Source organism: Scophthalmus maximus, chromosome 6 (assembly GCF_022379125.1).
Source record: "Scophthalmus maximus strain ysfricsl-2021 chromosome 6, ASM2237912v1, whole genome shotgun sequence".
Lineage (NCBI taxonomy): Eukaryota > Metazoa > Chordata > Actinopteri > Pleuronectiformes > Scophthalmidae > Scophthalmus > Scophthalmus maximus.
This window is the reverse complement of record NC_061520.1, coordinates 11,954,373-11,975,376: the sequence shown is the minus strand read 5'-3', so window position 1 is coordinate 11,975,376 and position 21,004 is coordinate 11,954,373. Positions and strand designations below refer to the sequence as shown.

The window sequence follows — 21,004 nt, the reverse complement described above, 5'->3', positions numbered from 1 at the left end:
CAAAAGCAGGCTGGTTTGTTTTCTCTCGAGTTTTATCAATAATGGTTTTTGATTTAGAAACCTTGCTCTGCTGTTATCTGTAAGTTACATGTCCAGCTGAAGAATAAATGCATACATCTTTAAACTGTTAAAAAACAATAATATGTAAATGAACTGACTGTAAAATGAAAAGAATAGCTTGCAGGAATTTAGTTTGCCGTGCTACAGAGCTTTTTAGCCCCTTTTTATGGCCTGCACACTTACTTTATAGTTGTGTCTGAACTACACACAACGATCCTTAAAAAAGCTTTCGCCCCCACACCCAACAGCAGACAAAGACCAGAGCAACATAAAAAAAGAGAGTATTTTTTTTTTTTTTCTTGCTCAAACATTGATTAATGCAGCTTTGTTAAATAAACATTAGCTTGATTAAATTCTGTTTGAACATGCAGTTTTTGTCATTGCACACCAAAGTGTTTAGTGGATAGTTTAAAGTTAGAGCTAGATTGGCACTCAGTAGAGCGAACACCTGCACCAAGACTCAACAGTCCCCTTGATTTTAATCACACCTTTTAGCTAAGCCAACAAAACCATGCAGATGAGGAAATCATCTCCATTGCGAGAGAATCATCGATTGATAAAAACACAAACCAAATTACACAAAAAAAAAACTAATTTATACACAGCATACTATAAAGAAAATCCTGCCTCCCTTTGGAACCAAATTCAAATTGGCTAGATCTGTTATTTTTATTTGAATCCTCACCAAACTGCACAGACCAGATAAATATATAAATATACCTGCTTTTTTTCATCAATATCAAGCCTTATTCCTTGGTAAATCTGTGAAAATGTCCAAAAAAACAACCCTCTACAGTAATGCGTGATCACTGCTGATTTTTGGGCGACTAAAGAGGACTGGTGAAAAGATTGACTGCCTTGCTGAGCAAATTGAGGAAGGCCCCTGTTCCAGTTTAAAAAGATCCAGGATCAGAGGAAAGTCAGCGGCAGTGATCAGAGGGCCTGAAGGGAGATCTGTCACTTGGCTGTTGCTTTCCGCATTTACACAACTCACTGCCGAGACACATCCCGGCAACCTTCTGCGGTGCAGCTCCCGACTGCTGATTTGTGCCAACTCTAGCAGGCAGCACGCAGTGAAGGCTTTGACTGAAGGGTTGTCAGCGAAATGTGACTTGGAGTTTGTTTCCTATCCCTGCAACCCCGATGCACTGACTACCATTGATTCAACACCATGGTGACATCGGGCTTCATCACACTTTGTCAGGCAAATCAAGATAGCATAGTCCTTCAACCAATAGATTCACTCGTCCAGCTCTATCTGTTGCTTTACATTTTTGTAAATTTTGTGTGTTTAGTGTGTTTGTGCCTGTAACCAAGTGCAGAGTATTGCTTCCAGATAAGTAATCTTTGTTTTTTGGGTGATGGTTTTAAAGGAAGAAGACGAGACACTGAAGCCTGTTGATTCCATTCAGTACGACGAACACCTGCTTGGCAGTCTCAGGATGCACGAGGATGAGGACGAAGAGCTCCGAATGCTAGCGAGCCTAAAAAGAGAGCAAGAGGAAGATGAGTGCAGAGCCTCGGGCCTCAGTGCATCTCAGATCCACCAGTGTAATGTCAGCGTCAGTATGAGCAGTGACGATGCCTCGACCTGGACCCACGCCTCCATGGTCTGTGTCGTCATACTCTGCTACTCTTCATCTTTTGTTGCCGATGCTTCATTAACAAACATGCATCTTATCCACAAATTACAATCATTAGTATGTTGTTTCTCTTTCTATCTCCTGTCTGGAATAATTTGAACTGATCCTTACCTGCTCATTTCCATTTCAAACACCCTAACTTGTGCCACCATGAAGTACTAATGCACCTCTTTTTGCCAGTGTGTTTTGTGTATTACAAAAGATTATGCAGATAGAAATACATTAATTGGCCTCTTACAGCTTCTAAGAGTACAGTGGTGTAATATCCACAGTCCCCTCCCCCACGAGACTCCAAATTATTTAGGTCATTTGAAATTATCCCCAGGAGTCTTTTTAGAATTCAAAGTTGGTATATTTTGCTCTCGGCTATTGAAGGTCATTTGGATCTGTGGTCCATTAGCATAAGCACATTGCATTCGTGACAAGAGAACATTCGCCCTGCCCGGCCCTGCTGGGTCCACTGTCGGATCCCCAGTGAATATAATCATTACATGCTTGAATTATAGGCCTGTTACCATTTCTGTACGCGCAGGTAACTATTCATACTGGGATTCAAGTTGAAGACGATGAATAGTGGTATCACCGCAGGGATTATCATTTCACGGGTCTTTTTCGAGGAAACACTGATGTGGTCACAAATAAAAGCGTATATCTTCAGAGCTTGGAGTAGATGCAGTTCTCCAAAGGGACAGGATGAGACTTTAATGACAGCATCAAACCCAAAGGTCCTGTTTTTTTTAATAAGTTGTAGTGCTTTACGGTTCTAAATACATACGACAACAGCACCATATACAGGGTGATAGAGACAGATACCGACCACAAAACAAATTTTTACAAATACGTATATAGTTATGGTGACATTGTAAGAAATAGGATTAAAACTGCCTAATAGATGTCTGTCAAAGACAAAAACAAGGCGATTATGGACCCGTGGGAGAAAATAGTTACTGTCTGATGCTAGGATTGAAACTGACAAGCCTATTTTTGCCTCTGGGTGTTGTGATTTGAGTGGTCCCCGCTGTTGCTGCCCATGCTGCTGCTGCCGCTACTGCACCAGCTTAGATGTAACTTTAACTCTAGGCAATTGCACGCGAACATTCAGTTACTAGGTTGTTTCAGATTTCAGACACTTTGGCATGTGGTCCTACATTTGATACGTATTCGCTCTATGAACTCTCATGCCAGACTTGTCAGAAAGAGTTTTTATTTTCACTTGGACCACAATGTGATTAAAGCTACAAATGGCAATGAGTGAGACATGAGAACAGGAAACAAACCCATGATCTTCACAGTATTATTTTCCTGGCTTGATAAGTGATTGTGTCTTCCTTCACAATGCCTCGGCCCTGCTGAACTTCCAGTTCCAAATTATGGTCCTAATAATGGGATGACACATTTCAACCATACCCTCAAAATGGAGGACTGAATCCAATCTTTTTAATCTTGAAAAAGAATTCACTAAACACAAGCAGTAAATGCATCGGCAATATCCTCTGTAGCTTTTAACATAAAGATGATGACACAATTTCATCTGCTGTCTAAAGTTCTGCCAGTCAGTGTTTGTGCCAGAAGTTCTCCCAGTAGACAATAACATCTTTCTCCTACAGACAGCTAGAGCAAGTTCACAGGAGAAAACAAGGATTTTAGCTATTTTTTAACTCAAAATGTTTTGTACCGAGTATGATGATAATGTGAATCTCACCCTTGAGGACCAAACACAAGTTTGGTTGACCATGCATTCCCAAAGGGAGTGGTTAATATCAATAGCAATGATGTATTTCCCTCTGGCATATACATTCAGACCAACATAGTCAATGTACTTAGGTAGGATGAAGTATGTGTGCAGTGAAACAACCTCCTTTACCTTTCTTGTCACATCTAAATGACTTATATCCAGCAACAGTTATGTCTTCATTTGAGCACTGGCCCTGAGCCCAGGTTTCTGTAAGGATAAAAAAAGGCCGGGTACAATCTCACTTAATAACACCTGAACAAGAACCTTTTTTGGAAGCAATCTTCTTATATTTAGTGGTGCAAGGCTGCGTCCAACATTAAATTCAAGGGGAGGATTAATAATATTAGATGTGCTAGGAGAGGAAATGATTGCAGGAGGAAGCAGTTGAAGATTCACACGTTACACAGCCAGGACAGTTGTGCAAATGGGGGTGAATAACAGGAACTGCGTACACAGAAGAATAAGAAGGAAAACAGGCACTACAGGGGAGCTGATCCACCAACCATCACCTGCATGGTGCCCACCTGATAAATAGGGCAGTAAGATGGATGTTAAAAATTCAACACCAGCAGTGTTTGCCTGAACATCACCGAATAGGTGAGCGCAGTCCAGAAATGCTGTTCAGTGCAAGTTTGTAGCTAAAAGGTTTCTGCTGAGTGTTGTGTTTCCATAACGGAGAGCGGGCAGTGGGCCAGCAACGATGGGCAATTTCGATCAGAAACATGAAGAGCTTTGTTATATTTTCTGTCATATTTACCCATCAACGCAGGGCAGAGAACCCAGGCTGAGCCGCGCCTAAATCCACTTCTTAGCCAACTCATATCCTGTGTCTTTCCAGGAAACTTCATCGAAGTTAGAGTTTTCGGGCGAGTCGTCACACAGACTCTGCAGCTAGGGGCACCGAGCGCTGCGGCGCTACTTCACACTCCTGACCGCACTTTGCCGTTTGATCAAGAAGTGATGTCTGTTCAAAACAAGCGATGTACCACTGATAGCAGCAGATGTACCCCTCATTCTTTTAGATCCCTTTGATGGTGTGGTTCATGCAACTTTAAATGGCCGTGTGAGGCTGTGGGTTTAATATTACGGAGGACAGAAATGGTTTCAGATCCCCAACAGAATTTTCTCCATCACCTCATCATCATCACCATCACCATCAGTGCATATTACCTGCAGAATTCCACCGGGTACAATTTCAGGTGCTGATTTTTTTTTAAAGGCGAGAATCACTTAAAGAAGATGCGCGGCTAAAATGTACTTTACTTACCAATGCAAACACTGCAACATGACGGCTCTTTCATCAGTGTCATCCAGTGTAGCGTTTTAAAACGGGCCCTGGGCTTAAATAGTCTCCTGAGACTGTAATGTGGTTTTTAGCTTTGACAGGATGGAGATGGTGCACTTATGTTTCTTACGGCTGAATATCACTATATATAGAAAAGTGAAACCATTCTTATCTCCTACTTCTAATTATTCCTCAGCTAAAAGTATCCCATACGGCTCACAAAGACGGTAGCTGTTAGTGTTTTTAAAAAAGCCCAAACCACAAATACAACTCAGTCCATTGCTTTCCTCAAGCCTTTTGTTTGTTTTTTCTCTTTCTGTTTGCCTGAAAAGCAGGGATCTTTATTACTTATTGTTTGCCTGTTTGCTCGGTACACAAAATGAAAAGGAACATTTTTGCCCTAACCTGAGCAAGATGCGCAGGGGATTCCGTAATCTGTTGACACGTTCAGCTTCATTTGTGGTTGTGCTAAACGTTTTTTTGTGAATCTTTTTCCTTGTCGAGCCTGGGCTCGGTCAGGCACCACGGTTTATATGCACACATATCTGCCTTACCCCGCATTTATGCCAGAGTGAGGATCGGTAGAAAGACAGATCAGTAACGTAGTTTCATGACGACAAACTTGACGTATCCGGCTGAACTGCAGTCGATGTATTCATGTAATAAAATCCAAATACAACGCAGCAATTGCCCTTACACTCACCATACACAATTCTCTGTGGTTGCAGCAGTGATCAAATTCCCTGTGACACTTTGTCTGTCAAACAAACAAACAACACAATTCCCATCATTCATAAAGCAACCAAGCATAAATGGTAGTCTGATAGATGGCCAAATTGAATGGTCATTCTGAACTTGAAAAAACATTTTCACTTTTGATGTGCTGTCATTGAACACCTGTTCCTTGTCCAACCAGATCAGTTGGTCTTTTAACCTCAATTGATGATGGTAATTTTTTTTGAATCGAGATTATTTGGTGACATTTTAACAAATCCTTTTACCTTGTTTCCCACTCAATTACTTTTCCAGCCAGCTAATCAAGGTCACCACTATCAGAATGAAATGAACCCCCTTCTCCACTCAAACCCCAGGTAAGCAAGCATGTGTCACAGACATACTTTACCAAAGTGCAGTTTTATAGTAAAATGTGCTCTACAAGAAAGACAAACTAGCCATATTCCAGGAGTAGAAACTCGTTCTTGTATCTAAAATTGCAATTGCGTGCCACTTTGATGTGCTTCATAACAAAAATGGCCCCATGTTACCTGTATTTGTATTTGGCTTCCTTGTACATAAAATATCCGCAGAGATTTGTAATCAGATGGTAACCTCTGACTACAGTATGAAAGCTAAATGTCAACTGTCAGACAGATACGCAGCCTGGGGCTCGTATCTCTCACAGATGAGGACAAATACATTGAGAGTGTGCAAGTTTGCTTGTCCCTTAGCTGCTGTGGTCAGTTTCACAAGTGCTAATTATTTTTTACTTATTATTGTGCTTGTAAGGTTCACCACCTTTTTTTAGCAACTTTTTATGTCACTTTTTACCTTGGCATCAGTAATTAATATTAAATATCAAGGTCTTGGTTGCGGTCTTTAAAAACATCAAAAGGCATGGCTCAGACTTATGATTTTGCTTCTACTTAAAGCAGCAATATGGGGAGAAATCCATCATTGATGAGGCAAAGGGTGTTTTCTGCCCAGTAGGAGCCTCAGTATTTGTGATGAAAAAAAACAGCCACAGGTCAGTGTCCACCTTGTTTTACCTGCCTACACTTCATAAGCAAAGAAAAGTTAAAGTTCTAACCTTAAAAAAAGAAAACGCATCGATGAATTGACTCACCTTACTGGAGGAGGCAGGGGAATTTGCAACTGTTCAAACTGTGACCAATACTAAGAAGAACACATACAGTATCATGGAGCAAAATAAATCTATTGAAAACCGTCAAATGAAGTAGTGGTTGACAAAGTGAGGTGATATTAGGCATATTTAAGAAGCTTCATCACTTTGACTTGTGTTGAAAATTGTGGATCGCTATTATGTAGCACTGAAAGACCGTCAGAGGGAGGATTTTTTTCTGGAAAGGAAGTTGCTATTGGCTCCGTAGTGGTCGTTACAAGGTTAAATGAGGTAGTGTAACCCCCGCTAATGTTGCCTGAAGAGAATTTATCTCAGATTCAATATGTTGAGAGGTGAAATAAACTCTCTGCTGAAGTACCTTCATAATACAGTATCACAAGATTAACATCTTGAGCGTAGTACAGGATATAGTGCAGTGTCGATGACTGAATTCTGGGCAGTGTCTGCATCACAACCACTGTGTATCCATATCAAAACCCGACCAGGGATACATCCAGATCTCCTCTAAGGGTTCTGGGGACCCCCGCACAGTGCCGCCGCCCGCTAACGCAGAGCCCTCAGCCCATTCCTTTGAATCTCCGTCTCTTTGTGGGTCTACACAACCATACAGCAGGTTACACTACAAGACAAAGGGATTGCATCACAGTTACGCTACTCAAATTATGTGAGCGCCTCTTCTCTAACACTTCTGATTTATTGATGAGAAAGCAAGGTGGCCTGGTGTGAACATGTGTAGACTTGCATTTATTTGGATATTTTACATAAATGTATTAGGTGTTGATTTAAAGGTGTTTTATTGTTAAATACAATACACCTGATCAACACCAGGGAAAGGCAGAAACAATTTTAGCTTTTCTTTTCTTCGCTTTTTTTTTTTTTTTTTTTTTAACACATTTCAGCGTTAACATGTCTTTGGGCTTTTTTATATTTTCAGTGAGCTTTGTGCTGTTTGATTTAATGTCCACTGAAATGAATATTGCTATTTACAGACAGAACAAACACACTCTCAGGCTTTTCTCACACACAGCTCGACAGCATCCGCAGCTGTACTTCAGAAATTAGACTTCGAAGCAAGTCTCGATTTACATATTGAAGAGCAGCTGCACAGGATTTGTCCTTGTTTTCTTTCTTTTCTTTTAGGCATTGCATTCTCAGACACCCTTACAGTGAATTGTATCATGGTGCTTTGGCAGCATCCTGGCACCACTGCACAGCTTCCTCTCTGTTGAGCGGCTGAAACGCTCCTGTTGCTGTGCTTAATGTTGCCAGGTTTCACTTGATTCTTGCGTCTGCCTTTGGCTGGAATACCAAATATGAAACCATAAATCAGGCTAGAGAGACCTAGAGTAACAATTCAAATTGTTTTACAATATAGTCTAATGTGAACTTCAGTACAATTTCCAGCACGTCAGACAAACTGAATTGTCTTTATACTGTTTCACTGAGAAATACTTGGAAACCTCAATTTCAATATATTCCACCGGGAAGCAGAAACAGTGTGCTCACTCAAATTAAATCAATCTAATTTATTCCCTTTATCGCAGGTTCTTCCATATCTGCCTTATAATGACTTCAAAATCTAAGAATTTAATCACTCACAGCAAGTCCCACTTCACTATCTGAAGTCCAATTTGCAGCTCTGCAGCAGAGGCTCTTGTCCTTGAAAATTGCTTCTATTAACTTCTGTACGATGTTCCTGCCTATCACGCAGTCAAAGGGGTGTAAGAGTATGGTAAATACTTTTGTAAGAAATATAAATCAGAGCCAACAGAGTGATATCGTACTAGATCACGGTGAAAGTATGCGGTTAGCAATGAGGAATTCATTTTGTAATTGACACAATGAATGGAAAGACCTGATAAAGCGAAGCTGTGTTAATTTGTGCGTTTCCTTTTTTTCATTTCGACTGTTATTCAGCTGAATTTGGATTTTTTTTCTTTCTTTTTTTTTCTATTTCATACAGTTGCTGCGATATTGTTTACTTGATATACTAAAATACAGTTCTCTTGGAACCACTGGCATGTTTGGTGTTTCTAGTTCACTGCTGCTGTTAAGGTACATGCTCACATTATCATAGCATTTACTGTAAAATAGAAAAATAAGATACATTTGAACCCATTAAAATTCATATTCACTCACTAAGTTAAATTGACGAAGCCAACAGTTTGACTGTAGCCTTCCTAAAGTATTAACGTGGCAAGATGTTGCCAGTTGTGCATGTGTTCAGTGAACATACGGCACAGTGGTCGGTGAATGTACTTTGTTCTCAGACAGTGACATCATCAGTCATGGCAATTTATCGATGGTGGCACAGACAGGCACATACAAATGTTTGAATTGCCTGCTCTCAGCTGAATGTTTGGCATTTTTTCCCTTCCTCATTAAATATGCTATGATGTGCTCTTATGAGATGTTGAGTCCAGAGGCAAAAGATGTAAATGGATGATTGTGCAACTGATGTATCGTCTAAAACGATTATGCATACTGTCTTACGAATGAATCTTGCAGCGCTTCCAAGCAATAATTCATCTTGTGGCGTTTTGTTTTTTTTCTCCGGCTCTAATCCCTTACTCCATACCTAAAAAGCAGTGCCTTCACTTACTGGAAAGTGACTGATGTATAGTTGGAGCCCGTGTGCTTCTCCGACAGGGAGGGTAAACTAATTTAGAGCAGAAGGAATTCCTGCTCTCACTGACACAGGCAAGGTTAAGACACCTACTCCGGGCCAGAATGTGGACACTCAGAAGACACAGCTTGAATCAGGATCTAATAAATGATCCTTCAGGTAAAACTGCGAGGCTGGGAAGCTAAGTGTGCGGGAGAAGTGGCTCAAGGACAATGGAGGCTTAGATGGGCTTCTGTGAGCACACGATGATGGGACTTCATTGTTAAAATGTCATATAGAGGCAATTTGATGTGCAGGGTGCGGTAGCAGGATGGTGAGTGTAATGGTATGTGTTGTCATAACTGTGCCTTTATGTGTTGTTTCCCTAGGGAGTGGATGGACATGCTCAGCCCTCCTATTTTGCCTCCGTGCCAGCCGAGAAGGTCAGGGAACACATGGAACAATTGGGAGAATCTAGTCGGAGGTACAGTAACCTTCATTTGAATCCTTTTGCTTCCGCGCAGCCCTTTTGCGTCCTTTGAAGTCAGGGAGATGGCAAACAATCCAGTGCTTTAACATTAACCGCAGTAATTGCACAAATGCATACAAGTAGTGGGAACATTCTCTTGTCAGAGCTTGCAGAAAAATGTTACGTTTGCACCCAAGACTGCACAGAGCGAGAGATGGGGAAGTGTGTGGAACCTAATTAAGAGTAAAAAAACCCAGGAGAGTGGAGCTCTCTGTCCTCCACATAACTCCATAGGTCAGAAGAGACGGGCTCATTACAGGTCCGCACCCCCTAGACACATTGACAAGGTTAATTGATGGAACCTCTCCAGTTTACAGCATCATTTTTAAAACCTCTCACACAATGTGTCTTATAATTAGTTTTCATTATCATCGCCCAAGTTCCGATAAGATAAAATGTTCCTCTCGGAGCATTCCATAACCTTTTCAGCATTTAACTGCCTGTCAGCTTAACAGCCAAATTCTCATGCTGTAAAGTAGCGGGGATTACAGGGAATCTCTTTTACAGCTTCATAATGTGGTCCCGCGCCCGGGTGTCTCAGGTCTTGATTGATGAGAGAAAAAAATGGCAGCGACAGAAAACTTTTAAATCCACCTGAGTCTGAAGGTCACCTCGCAAGCCGCACTTCTCATTTTATTCCGGTAACAGCTGATAGAGTAGCCCCTCTTACAGACCTGGCACGGCCATGCTGCTATACTTAAAAAATTACAATAATCAGATTACATTTATGAATTTCTATGTGTAAAAAATCATTTTATGTGAAATAGGTTTTTTTCTTCCTAAGCAGAGTGATTTTTTCTGGCATTCTTTCAGGAGGTGAGGAGTCTGTGAACGAAGAGGAGCACGAGGACGAGTATTTGAATCTGCTGTATGATCCCTGCCTGAACTGCTACTTCGATCCAAAGACGGGGAAGTACTATGAGCTGGCTTGAATAAAAGCTCAAGAGAATTATAATTAATGCTTCACATGTCATTGACTCTGGATGAATGGATTCAGGTTTTTTTTATTTCTTTTTTTTTATTCTTGAACTATATAGCATTCATGATAATCTTTTCATGCCGGTGCTTTTGTTTTAAGGGGAACTAACATGAACTTTTTGTCCCTTTAGGTAGTGTAATGTCAGTGACTGACGAGTGGAATTTAATGAACCAGATACAAACTCTTGCACATCTGATGATTAAAAAGAGTCTTTTCACAAGTCGTAGCTATCAAATTGATATGTAGGCCTTCTGTATATCAGTCCATTTTGTTCCATCATAATTTCATCATGGAAAATATGTGTATGCCAGAATTTCCCAGTTTGGGGTCTACCTACCGTATCTATCTGTCTATCTATTTATCTATCCATCTATCCATATATATATATTTATCTATCGGTTTATATTTATTTGTGTATATATTATTCTCATTACATTTCAATTGAAACAGCATTGACTGCAGCAGTTGGACGGAGCTATACTCGCCTGTATTTTATAGCCCAAAGAGCAAAAAGAATAAAAGAAGACGGTTGATTTTGAATGCATTTCAAATGTTGACTATTTCTCTTTTACAATTCCCATGTTGTGATAATTGTTTACACAGATGGTCCTGTATCTATGTTTTTTTAATTTATTTTTTTTACATTTTTTTTTTATAAATGGACTGTAAATGTAACCAGCAATAACAACAGACGGGAGCTCGTGGGACTGGCGGGTCTTTTCATCCGTTGTGCCAAAACACTGATCACACCTGATGAGCAGCTGATACGAGACTGATTCATCATTTACAGCCAGAGATGAAATGAAAGGAAACAAAAGGAGCGAAAAATAACAACTTTAATTTACCACATTGTGATTCCCGGTAGTTTTAATCAAATTGCACCTCGACTGGATCCGTGTCTGACCATTCAGCTGGCCCGCCAAATACAATGGGCCAAGGTAGAGAGGAGGGCAATTTTAGTCAAAACCTGAAAAGGTGAGGGCATACGCACAAATTTTGTTTTGACATGTCAAAGACGTGTTTATTATTTGAGAAAATGTGGTTGACGAGGCGCTGAACGTAATTTTCAACAAACACTAGTTCAATATTGGGTCGTACAATGCGTAAAAACCATTACTGTAGGGAGGCCTTGGGAATAGAAAAAATATTATAGTTGTATGCTTACAAAAACTGATCATAGACATTGTTCCGCAGTATATTACATCAGTATGAATATCAGTATATAATTCCTAATTTTCAAAGCCTTGTATTTTGACTATGTTTTCTCTTGTAATACATGACAGGCTGGATAAATGCAGGTTATGGCTGACTGTCAGGAGAGAATACATTCAATCGGCCTACTTTCATAAAATAATCAATATTTAGCCATTTTACAAGTGTTTTCGCCCATTAAGGATAATTTATGTCCTGGAGGAAATACAAAGCTGAACTTTTTCCTGAGTGAGGTTTTTATTTCCAGTAACTTTATTGAGGACACCATAGGTGTGGAATATATTTGCAGAGCGTTATATATTCACAGTTCTTTGAATATTTGATGGAGTCCAAATATTTATTGACTTCATACTTAAACACAGAAAAGAATGGTGGGTGTGATATTTTTAGCAAGCGGATATAGAAGATGTATTATAAAATGCTTTCCTTCCCTCTTTGTGTCTTTAGGCTTTGGGTCCTTGAACGAGTCTCACGCTCAACTCTCACTGCACGTGACGTGTCCTGGAAGTGGGCGTGGACACCGCTGCGGGCGTCGCATATGTAATGAGGTGGGAGAAAGCAGGAAGTGAACACGTTCGGCCGAGTGCTGGCAGGTATTCTTATTATTAGTAAACCTGTGGTCGGACCACAGACCAGCGCTTTTATTAACTCCACTAATTCGGGGCTGTGTCGAGATGATGTGCTGAACTCTCGCTGCAGTTGACCAGGATGTCAGCACAACAGGTAAATGCACACGCGTCGATCCTTCGCTTCAGGTGCTTTGAGTGTCATGGAGGTTCACCGATGTCACCGTTCCTCGGCCAATGAGACCGGTCGGTCGTCTGCGCTTGTGCACGTGCGTGTGTCCGCAACGGTCTTTATTGGCGGTTTGTACTCAGGCACGATGACACAGGAACAGAGACGAGGGATGCAAGTAGGAGCAACACACACGTGGAAGCAGTTGTGCAAGTTTAAAAGTTGAATACAAAATAAAATGAGGTACAGAGGTAGAATGTTGTTAGTAGTGTCACAGTTACAGTGTGTGTGTGTGTGTGTGTGTGTGTGTGTGTGTTTGTTTCAAAGTCTTTGGTGTGTGTGTGTGTGTGTGTGTGTGTGTTCCAAAGTCTTTGATGTGTGTGTGTGTGTGTTTCAAAGTTGAGGGGTGTGATTATGGAAGCTGTTCCTCAGTCTGTCTCCCCGGACGGCGGCGGTTCAACCTAGAGCCCCGACCGATATATCGTTTGACCGATAACATCAGGCCGATATTAGACTTTCACAGACATGGGGACATTGATATTTTAAGAGCCCGACCGATATTATCGGCCAACCGATTTGAGCCTTTAAATGTGCATTTATGTTTACATTTGATGTGAAATAAACGTTTCTTATAAGTCCCATGTATTTGGTCGTATTTGTATTCTCAATTTATAGTTATTTATGAGAAAGTTTATGGTTAAACTAATATTTCAAGCCTAAATGGGATGTCTTTGTCATAAAGGTTTGATAAGGAGATCTTAGAAATCATTGACGGATTAAAAAATATATATACGTATATATATATATATATATATATATATATATATATATACTTATCGGCCAACGTATCGTATCGGGAATCTTGTCCTCCCAAAACTCCATATCGGTCGGGCTCTAGTTTGAACGGGGAGTGTCCGGTGTGTGTCGGGTTTCTGATGACGCTGCCGTGCAGCTCAGTAAACCACCGCCACACTGTAGCACAGTTGCTCTCAATGGTGCTGCTGTAGAAATCTAGCAGCCGTCTTTCCGGGGCCTTTGCGACCGAAGGTTTCAGCTGTTGGCTCCAAGGAACTTAAGGATTTCAACGAGGGGTCGACCGGTTATCGGAGACGATATTCAACATTTTCATGATGAAGATAATTTCATTTTGACATGTGCTAGTTTGGCTCTGATGCAGCCGCAGTCACGACTCTCTGGACTTGTCTCAATGTCCCGTCCATGTTTTGTTTGTTCAACTTCATGATAATGCTGCTGAAAGCTCCCTGCACTTCTTTGGTTAAGGTTCATGTTGAGAGGCTCCGTGAATTAAAGAAATGCTTCAAGGCATTTCAACAAATGTTTGTGTTATTCTAAATCTTGACGCCTTTTGACACCTTAATTTTACTGCAGACAAATGCTTTTCCATGTATGTGGAGGGGGAGGTGGTCTCTCGTCTTTGTTCTCGATGACCATCTCCTCTGTCTTAGAGGTGTTGGTTAATAAGCCTCCATGATTCAAATGCTTTAGGTATCTCCAAATACGTAATTTTAACAATAATTTAACCTAATGCACTTTGCAGTGAAGCACCACATTTCACTGAAGAGAGAGATTCTGGCACCGAACGCGGGTGACAACAGGCTCCGTCACCTCCTCATTGCACACTGCTCGCTCGCTGCTCGACAGCTGGATCTGTAATCCTTCAAGTTACCATCTCCCCTCACTTTTCAGGGTCATATTGCTCAGAAGTGAGTGGAATAAAATATCACTTCACAAAGGAGACTGTCATAATAACACCGCAGGTGTAGTTGGCAGTGGGTTCACGCGTCTGCGCTCAGTCCTGATGTCTCCGCTCAGTGCCGGGTGAGATTGTAGAAAGCAATACATTCTGACGCGGTCTGACACAAAAAACAAAGAGCTTCCTTTCACCCGCAGAACCTGCTGTAATGTGGCATCTTAAAGACACAGCTTAAGTATATGAGCGTGACTAGGTGCCCAACTTATGGACATATTCTGGCTGATTTTAAGTGTGGGGTTATTCAAAGTAAATGTTGTGTCTCATATGTCTCTCATATGTCTATAAGTGGATCAGTCAGAGACATGATAATGTCTCCTACCCGTGTGGCGATGAAACCCGCGTCACTTCAGTCCCAGCCCATCGCTGTTTTCGTTGTTTTCCATATCTGACACTTCCTCGTCGGTGTGATTGTTGTTGTGATTGTTTCCCGTCGGATTATTACTTTCTGACCACACTCCGTGTGAATCCCAATCATCACCTCGGAGACATATGTTCTCACACTCTGCTCCTAACGTTACCTCTCACGTCACACACTTACACCTCCTAATGTCAAAGATACAGGGGCCGCGATCGAGATTCCCCTGTGAGTGATTGTGACTGTCAGGAAACGCGTCTGCTGGGCCACAGATTCATAAGCCCTGCTGTTGCGATTCTTTGGTTGCACACCGCTCCGATCCATAACACACTGCTGCTCAGCTGTCATCTCGGCTGCTCGTATTTCCTTTTTATCTTAGCCACACATCATGAACTGAGCTGTTAGGTTTATGGGCTCTTTAACTACCCCACTGTTAGCTCATATTGGATTAATTTGTCTTTTTAGGCCGGGTTAAGGCTTCACCCTGGGATCATTGCGTCGGTGATCTTCGTCTCAGTGGCGATGGTGGCTGCCGCTGTGTTGATCATCCGAAAATACTGCTTCCCAGTCAAGTAAGCACACTTAAATAATGAGCCTTTGTGGGGTTTATTTGGAAATTGGTGGAAACGCATCACCCCCAGTCTGTCACCTAACTTCATTTCAGCGAGGCGACGTACCGATACTCGCTGCTGAGGCGGATGGAGGAGCAGAGTTCAGCGGTGACGGGCGAGGACGGCGACAGGGGGCCTCACGCAGCGGGAGAGGAGTCGGACGAGGTCAGTGCATCGTGGCTTTCCTGTTTGTTGCCTTCACTGTCGCGTGTCCCGCCGTACACGCGACGCAGCTGTAACCTTCCTCATCGCATCACATGCCGTTTGTTAACTTCCTCTTCTCTTGTGACAGGATCTGTTGGAGTAAATCTCATACCGACAGAAAGAAGAGTGTATTGTGGAGGAATCGTGTGGTCCGAGGCTGCAAAAAACCCTTTATTTTTTAATAATTATTTGGTCCATTCAATTCAGCATTCAATGGTTTTTATTTGCGAACCAAAAAAGCAACAATCAAAAAAAAACCCTCACATTTTAGAAGGTGTAACAAGCAAATATTTGGATTTTTTGCCAAAACTATAATCTAAATGATGTCAAATATCGAAATAGTCGGCGATAAATGTTCCACCAATAGATTGACTAGTTGCAGCCCCATTGTGGTTTTTGTATCTGGATTTACACCCATCGTGTCAGTGTTATCTCTTCGTGTTCAGTCAGCAATATCGAGTTCGATCTGTATTATCACCGAGCCCGCCTGAGGAACATTTACCATTTGCACATCGAGGTTTTACACAGCCCCTGAGAAGAGTGGTTCCATTTATCCTGTCGCTGATGAGGAGCATCTGTAGTCTGTGGGAAAAAAGCCCTGATGTAGCCACGATATAGACTGACATCCTGGGAAATGCAGCATCTAACATTTTCAGAAGCTGAACCATAATAAAGTCAGAATGTCTCTGTTACATTCCGCCTGGATTATTCAGTATTTTTTAATCTGCCTCACCAAGTCGCCCCCAACTTTATCTTTAATGCAATACTAAATCGCTGGAGAACCCTCACTGGAGAACCCAGTTTATATATATATTTATTTATATATATATATATATTTATTTATTTATCTCTCTCAAAGTGTCTCTTAAAGTGAACGTGACATATGGCAGACAAGACTTCGAAGGCTGCATCAGGCAACATTTTTCAATCAACACCTACTCAAATGAGTTGTAGCCATATGTGAAAGCGGAGGCTGCTGCTGCTGCTGATTCCACTGAGAATCAACAACATGCTGCTCTGATTCTGATTCTGTTGAGATGTTTTCACTTGTCACACACAGCGGTCTGTCAGAAACACAGACTCTACTCCGGAAATGTAAACAATATTAATCCAGAATATGGTTTAGGGCAGTAAAAAAACCAAAACACAGATAGGATACAGACATGCACTGACAAACATAAACAAAAGAATAAAAAAAAGCTGTTCAGTTGCGTTGAGTAAAAGGTGCAGTTGAGTAAATAGTCCACATGGTAGATTAGGCATTGAAGGTTTTTTGTTTTTTGTTTTTTTTGGTTCACATCCAGTACAGTGCACTGTCGGAAAACTGAATATCCTCCTCTATCCCCATTATATTAAAGGCTGAAGAGATTAAAACACATAAAACGTTTTTTTCAGGTGATTATGAAGCGGCGGCAGCGCGCACACATTTGCTTGAATATGCTTCATGTTAACTGACTAAAATGTTTTATTGTTCACTGTCAATAATTGACAGTTGTTGTATCGAAAACACAGAAAACGGTCTGAATCTGATTTGCACAAAACACACACATATACAGTATATATATATATATAACATTATCAGAGCACAAAGCACGTGGAGATTTGATATTTCCGACATAGCAACTCTGTCTCGCAGCTAACAGTCGTCACACTGAGACCGTCCACTCGTGGGCCCGTTCCCTTTGAAACCTATTTTCCCTTTTTCATCAACGCACTTATAATAAATTTGCCTCAGAGCTCGGCGTGCACTGACTATGTAATGGACTCCCACACCGGGTGAAGTTGCATGATCATTTTTGACAGCTACATTTATCACCAAGATTTTTTTTTTTTTTTTTTGAATCAGTAATAAAAAATAGAAAAAAAAATCAGCAACTGCACTGGGAATCGTCATAATGCGTCACAGCTCTGAGCTGATTAATCCTTCACCATCGAAAATCATTTCACTGTGGTTTCTCTTTTAATTGTTCGTGCGATCACTTTGAAGTTTTTGAAGTGTTATGTCAAATTTGTGCGAATACTGCATCTAAAGAGAGTGTTTGTTCTAAAGTTACTGATGATGGTGTGAAAGAAACTGACGTCTACTGTTTATCATCTCACTGTCCGTGTTGGTTCACACCACAGAAATATGTACAATGGGTATTAAATATCTTTATGCTGTGGACCGGCTGATGTGTTTGGATCTTCATTGTTCTGCTGTACCTCTTTCCTTTTTTTTTTGATGTACCTTCTCTTTTTCTCTTACCTAAAGACAAACCCGGAGTTGTCATAGCGTGCAGAGTCGACCAATATTGGCCTTTTAAAACTAGGTTTGTCAAAGTGGACAGGCATGATTTTACCCACCCGTAAAAGGGGTTATTTTATTCCCATGTTGTCTGGTCCATTGATTTACTGACTCTAGTTTCTGCATGATCAGTAAATGGTACGCAGAGACCCTCTGCTGGCCGTCTTTAGTATTACACCACGTGAGGACCTGAGCCGCAAACTGAAAGCCTCGTATTTTGTGATATTCAAATATATAGGACATAGGGCTTTATAAACACCTTCCAGTAAACCCAGTGCAGGCAGTCTGCTACAACTCAACGGGTGTTTTTGTTATTTAGCTTACCATTGATTATATACATGGGTAAATGGTAAAGACATAGGGTTTTATGCTTTCAGTATAGGTTTTTTAGTCTTATCGACACACACACACACACGTGTGTCTTTCTATAGTTGTGAGGACCGGCCAAAATGTCCTCACAACGATGGTGTAGAGCCAAAATTGGTGCTCAACTATAGAAAGACACACACTGAAATGTAGGGTTGAGGGTCCTGTGCCTACAGGGACACTTTGGTTCGGCAAGCGTGCCAGAGGAGCAGGGGATCGAACCGTTGACCTTCTGAGTCAGTGGACGACCCGCTCCAACCCCCCTCATTAGGGGACGGACCAAAAAAACAATAGAATGTGATCTATTATAGAACGAAGATGACTCTTAGTGGTGTCAGAATTGGTTTTGCGTTATTTTGAACGTGCTGGTTATTTCTTTTGCCTTATGTTTGCTGCATCGTTTCTGAACTAAACTTGTTCATTTGTTCCCTGTGTCTTCGGCTGTGGCTCGTCGCCAGCAGCAGCAGACTGACCCCTGAGATACGACCGAGCTGCCTGGAACTTCTCCTAACACACCTTTAGAAAATATGCAAAATACAAATGTAAAAAATAAATATATATATACGTATATATGTATATATATACAAATATATACGTATATATATATATGCATATGTGTATATATGTATATATATGTATGTATATATACACATACATACACATATAACGTATGTGTGTGTGTGTATATATATGTATATACATATATATATATACACATATATATATACACATATACATATATATACGTATATATGTGTGTGTGTATATATATATATACACACACACACACACATACATATATATACGTATATATATGTATATGTGTGTGTGTGTATATATATATATATATATATATATACAGATCTGTGTCTCACTCCTTGGTGCGCTGCTTCACACCCATGCTCTGTCTGCCAATGGGCAAAGTCTGATTCTTCCTGTTCTTCCTGTTCTGTTTTGTCTTGTGCCATTCCCCCTCGTCGTGTCCCGCTCGTCGCGGCAGCTGGCTCTTCTGATCACACCTTCTCAGCTCGGCGGACGGAGGCCCGATGACACGAGGGACTTTCACCATCTGACACCAGTAAAGACGAAACCCTGCACACACTGCTGCCTGTCGGTTCACACAGATGCATGCAGACAGTTGACAGGAACACTACTTCTCTACCTGGGGGTTTTGCACTTCCTAGAATAGGTATAAAGTCTTTGTCTTTTTTTTCTCATCTTTATTCTGCTTGCGTTGTATATGTTATTATACACGGCCTTGTGTTTACATTTCACGTTTGCTTATTTGTTATTATGTTTCATCATGTGTAGTGGCTTTCCATTTGGTCGCTGCATGTGTCCCGTACACACAGAGCATAACACAACGAAAACAAACAAATGACACCACAAATTTCCCTATTTTCCTACCTTACCCTGGCCTGCCTACTCTTCCTGTTTTTAATTTCTCCGTATAGCAACAGTTTAAATGCGGTTCACTTTGCCTATCGTACGGAATTTACCAACAAATCAAATCATAAGCACATTGAAAAATGACTGATTACCTAAAGCTTTTTTTCTTTTCTTTTTGCTTAGTCCTTCAGTGTGACACATGTCGCACTTGACCCCGTTTTCAACTTGTGACCGTTCGTCCGGTCACATTTGGATTTTTCAAAAAGACACTTCACAATGTGAGTGTCGCTGTTCAAGCGCCATAAGTATCTGGGAGAGAGAGAGACATTGTCATCTGTGTCAGTGTCCTTTTGTGCCAAGGAGGCCACACCCAGGTCGCCGCATTTTTTGCATAACGAAATGCTAAGGGTTGTTTTCTGAGGAGCGTTACCGGCGGGGCGGGGGGGGGAGTGACCTGACACGAGATGCCAACCAGAGCTCTGCTGTACGCGCTGTATTATCTTTTTGACAGGGAGTGCTTCGGGTGCGGTTCCTGTCCGGAGCGGAGACGAGGTGTCTGTTTTGTCGCAGATATGAAACATGGTGAGATTTTGGTTGTGTTTGAAATGCAGGGTTCTTTTTTGGTTGAGCTACTGCAAATCCTCGTCCCTCTCCTCTTTGTGGTCGACAGCTCTTTGGTACTTTGCGGCTGTGATTGCCATCCTGATAACGTGGCATATCTCGAGCAGATCATTTGACATCAAGACAAGAGCAGGAAACCTTTTAGGTGAGATCTTTCCCCCCCCCCCCTTCTCTTTCCATACATACTTTTGTCTGCCTCGTCGCACTAATACAGTCTCCATCCACTTTGTTTTAGGGTTTAACGACGAACAACAGATGCGACTACAGTTGAGGTTAGGTAAGTCACGCGTGCTCGTTTCTTTCGGGAGACTTCCATGAGACTTTTCCCTCAAGTTAAATCCAATAATCTGTCCAACATTACACATCTCTCACATTTACTGAATGTATGACCACCTTCCTGCAAGATGAGACACATGTTTCTACCTCTGGCATCTGCATTTTCAAAGAGTCCGATCCTCTTCAGCCAAAGTGCAACCTCTCCAGAGTCTGTCCGCCGAACCAGTTTGCCGTCAAAATCACAAGTGGGGCAGCTAATGTTGTCGGGCCAAAGATCTGTTACGAGGGTCAAAAGTACGTGTCACTGAATTCATGCCGGAATTAACTTAAGATGAAGAGAACGTCTCTGAAGGGAAACTAACCCTTGCTGGTTTCTCTGCAGCATCATGAGTCACGTGAGGAACAATGTGGGAAGAGGACTGAACATTGTGGTGGTGGATGGTGAGTAAAATACTGTGATTCCTCATCAGAACCCAAAGA

General features: G+C 41.4%; 1 protein-coding gene across 8 annotated transcripts in view; it reads left to right on the top strand.

Annotated features, from left to right (window-relative positions):
- Nucleotides 1-20,793, top strand: part of cfap20dc (CFAP20 domain containing) — a 34,954-nt gene extending 14,161 nt beyond the window's left edge. For 4 of the 8 annotated variants that reach the window (XM_047332889.1, XM_035632745.2, XM_047332887.1 and 1 more), the window contains 12 exons: nt 1,434-1,670; nt 5,753-5,814; nt 9,579-9,673; nt 10,532-10,627; nt 12,357-12,457; nt 15,239-15,345; nt 15,438-15,549; nt 19,239-19,316; nt 20,139-20,209; nt 20,298-20,393; nt 20,484-20,525; nt 20,695-20,793. In XM_047332889.1, the coding sequence (XP_047188845.1) occupies nt 1,434-1,670; nt 5,753-5,814; nt 9,579-9,673; nt 10,532-10,627; nt 12,357-12,457; nt 15,239-15,345; nt 15,438-15,549; nt 19,239-19,316; nt 20,139-20,209; nt 20,298-20,364 (1,026 nt within the window). In that variant the 3' untranslated portion in view covers nt 20,365-20,393; nt 20,484-20,525; nt 20,695-20,793. Of the gene's footprint in view, nt 1-1,433; nt 1,671-5,752; nt 5,815-9,578; nt 9,674-10,531; nt 10,674-12,356; nt 12,458-15,238; nt 15,346-15,437; nt 15,550-15,676; nt 17,753-19,238; nt 19,428-20,138; nt 20,210-20,297; nt 20,394-20,483; nt 20,526-20,694 lie in introns of those variants that run through there. The other 4 variants (XM_047332892.1, XM_047332888.1, XM_047332890.1 and 1 more) reach the window with 4 other exon arrangements.
- Nucleotides 20,794-21,004: the final 211 nt, after the last annotated feature.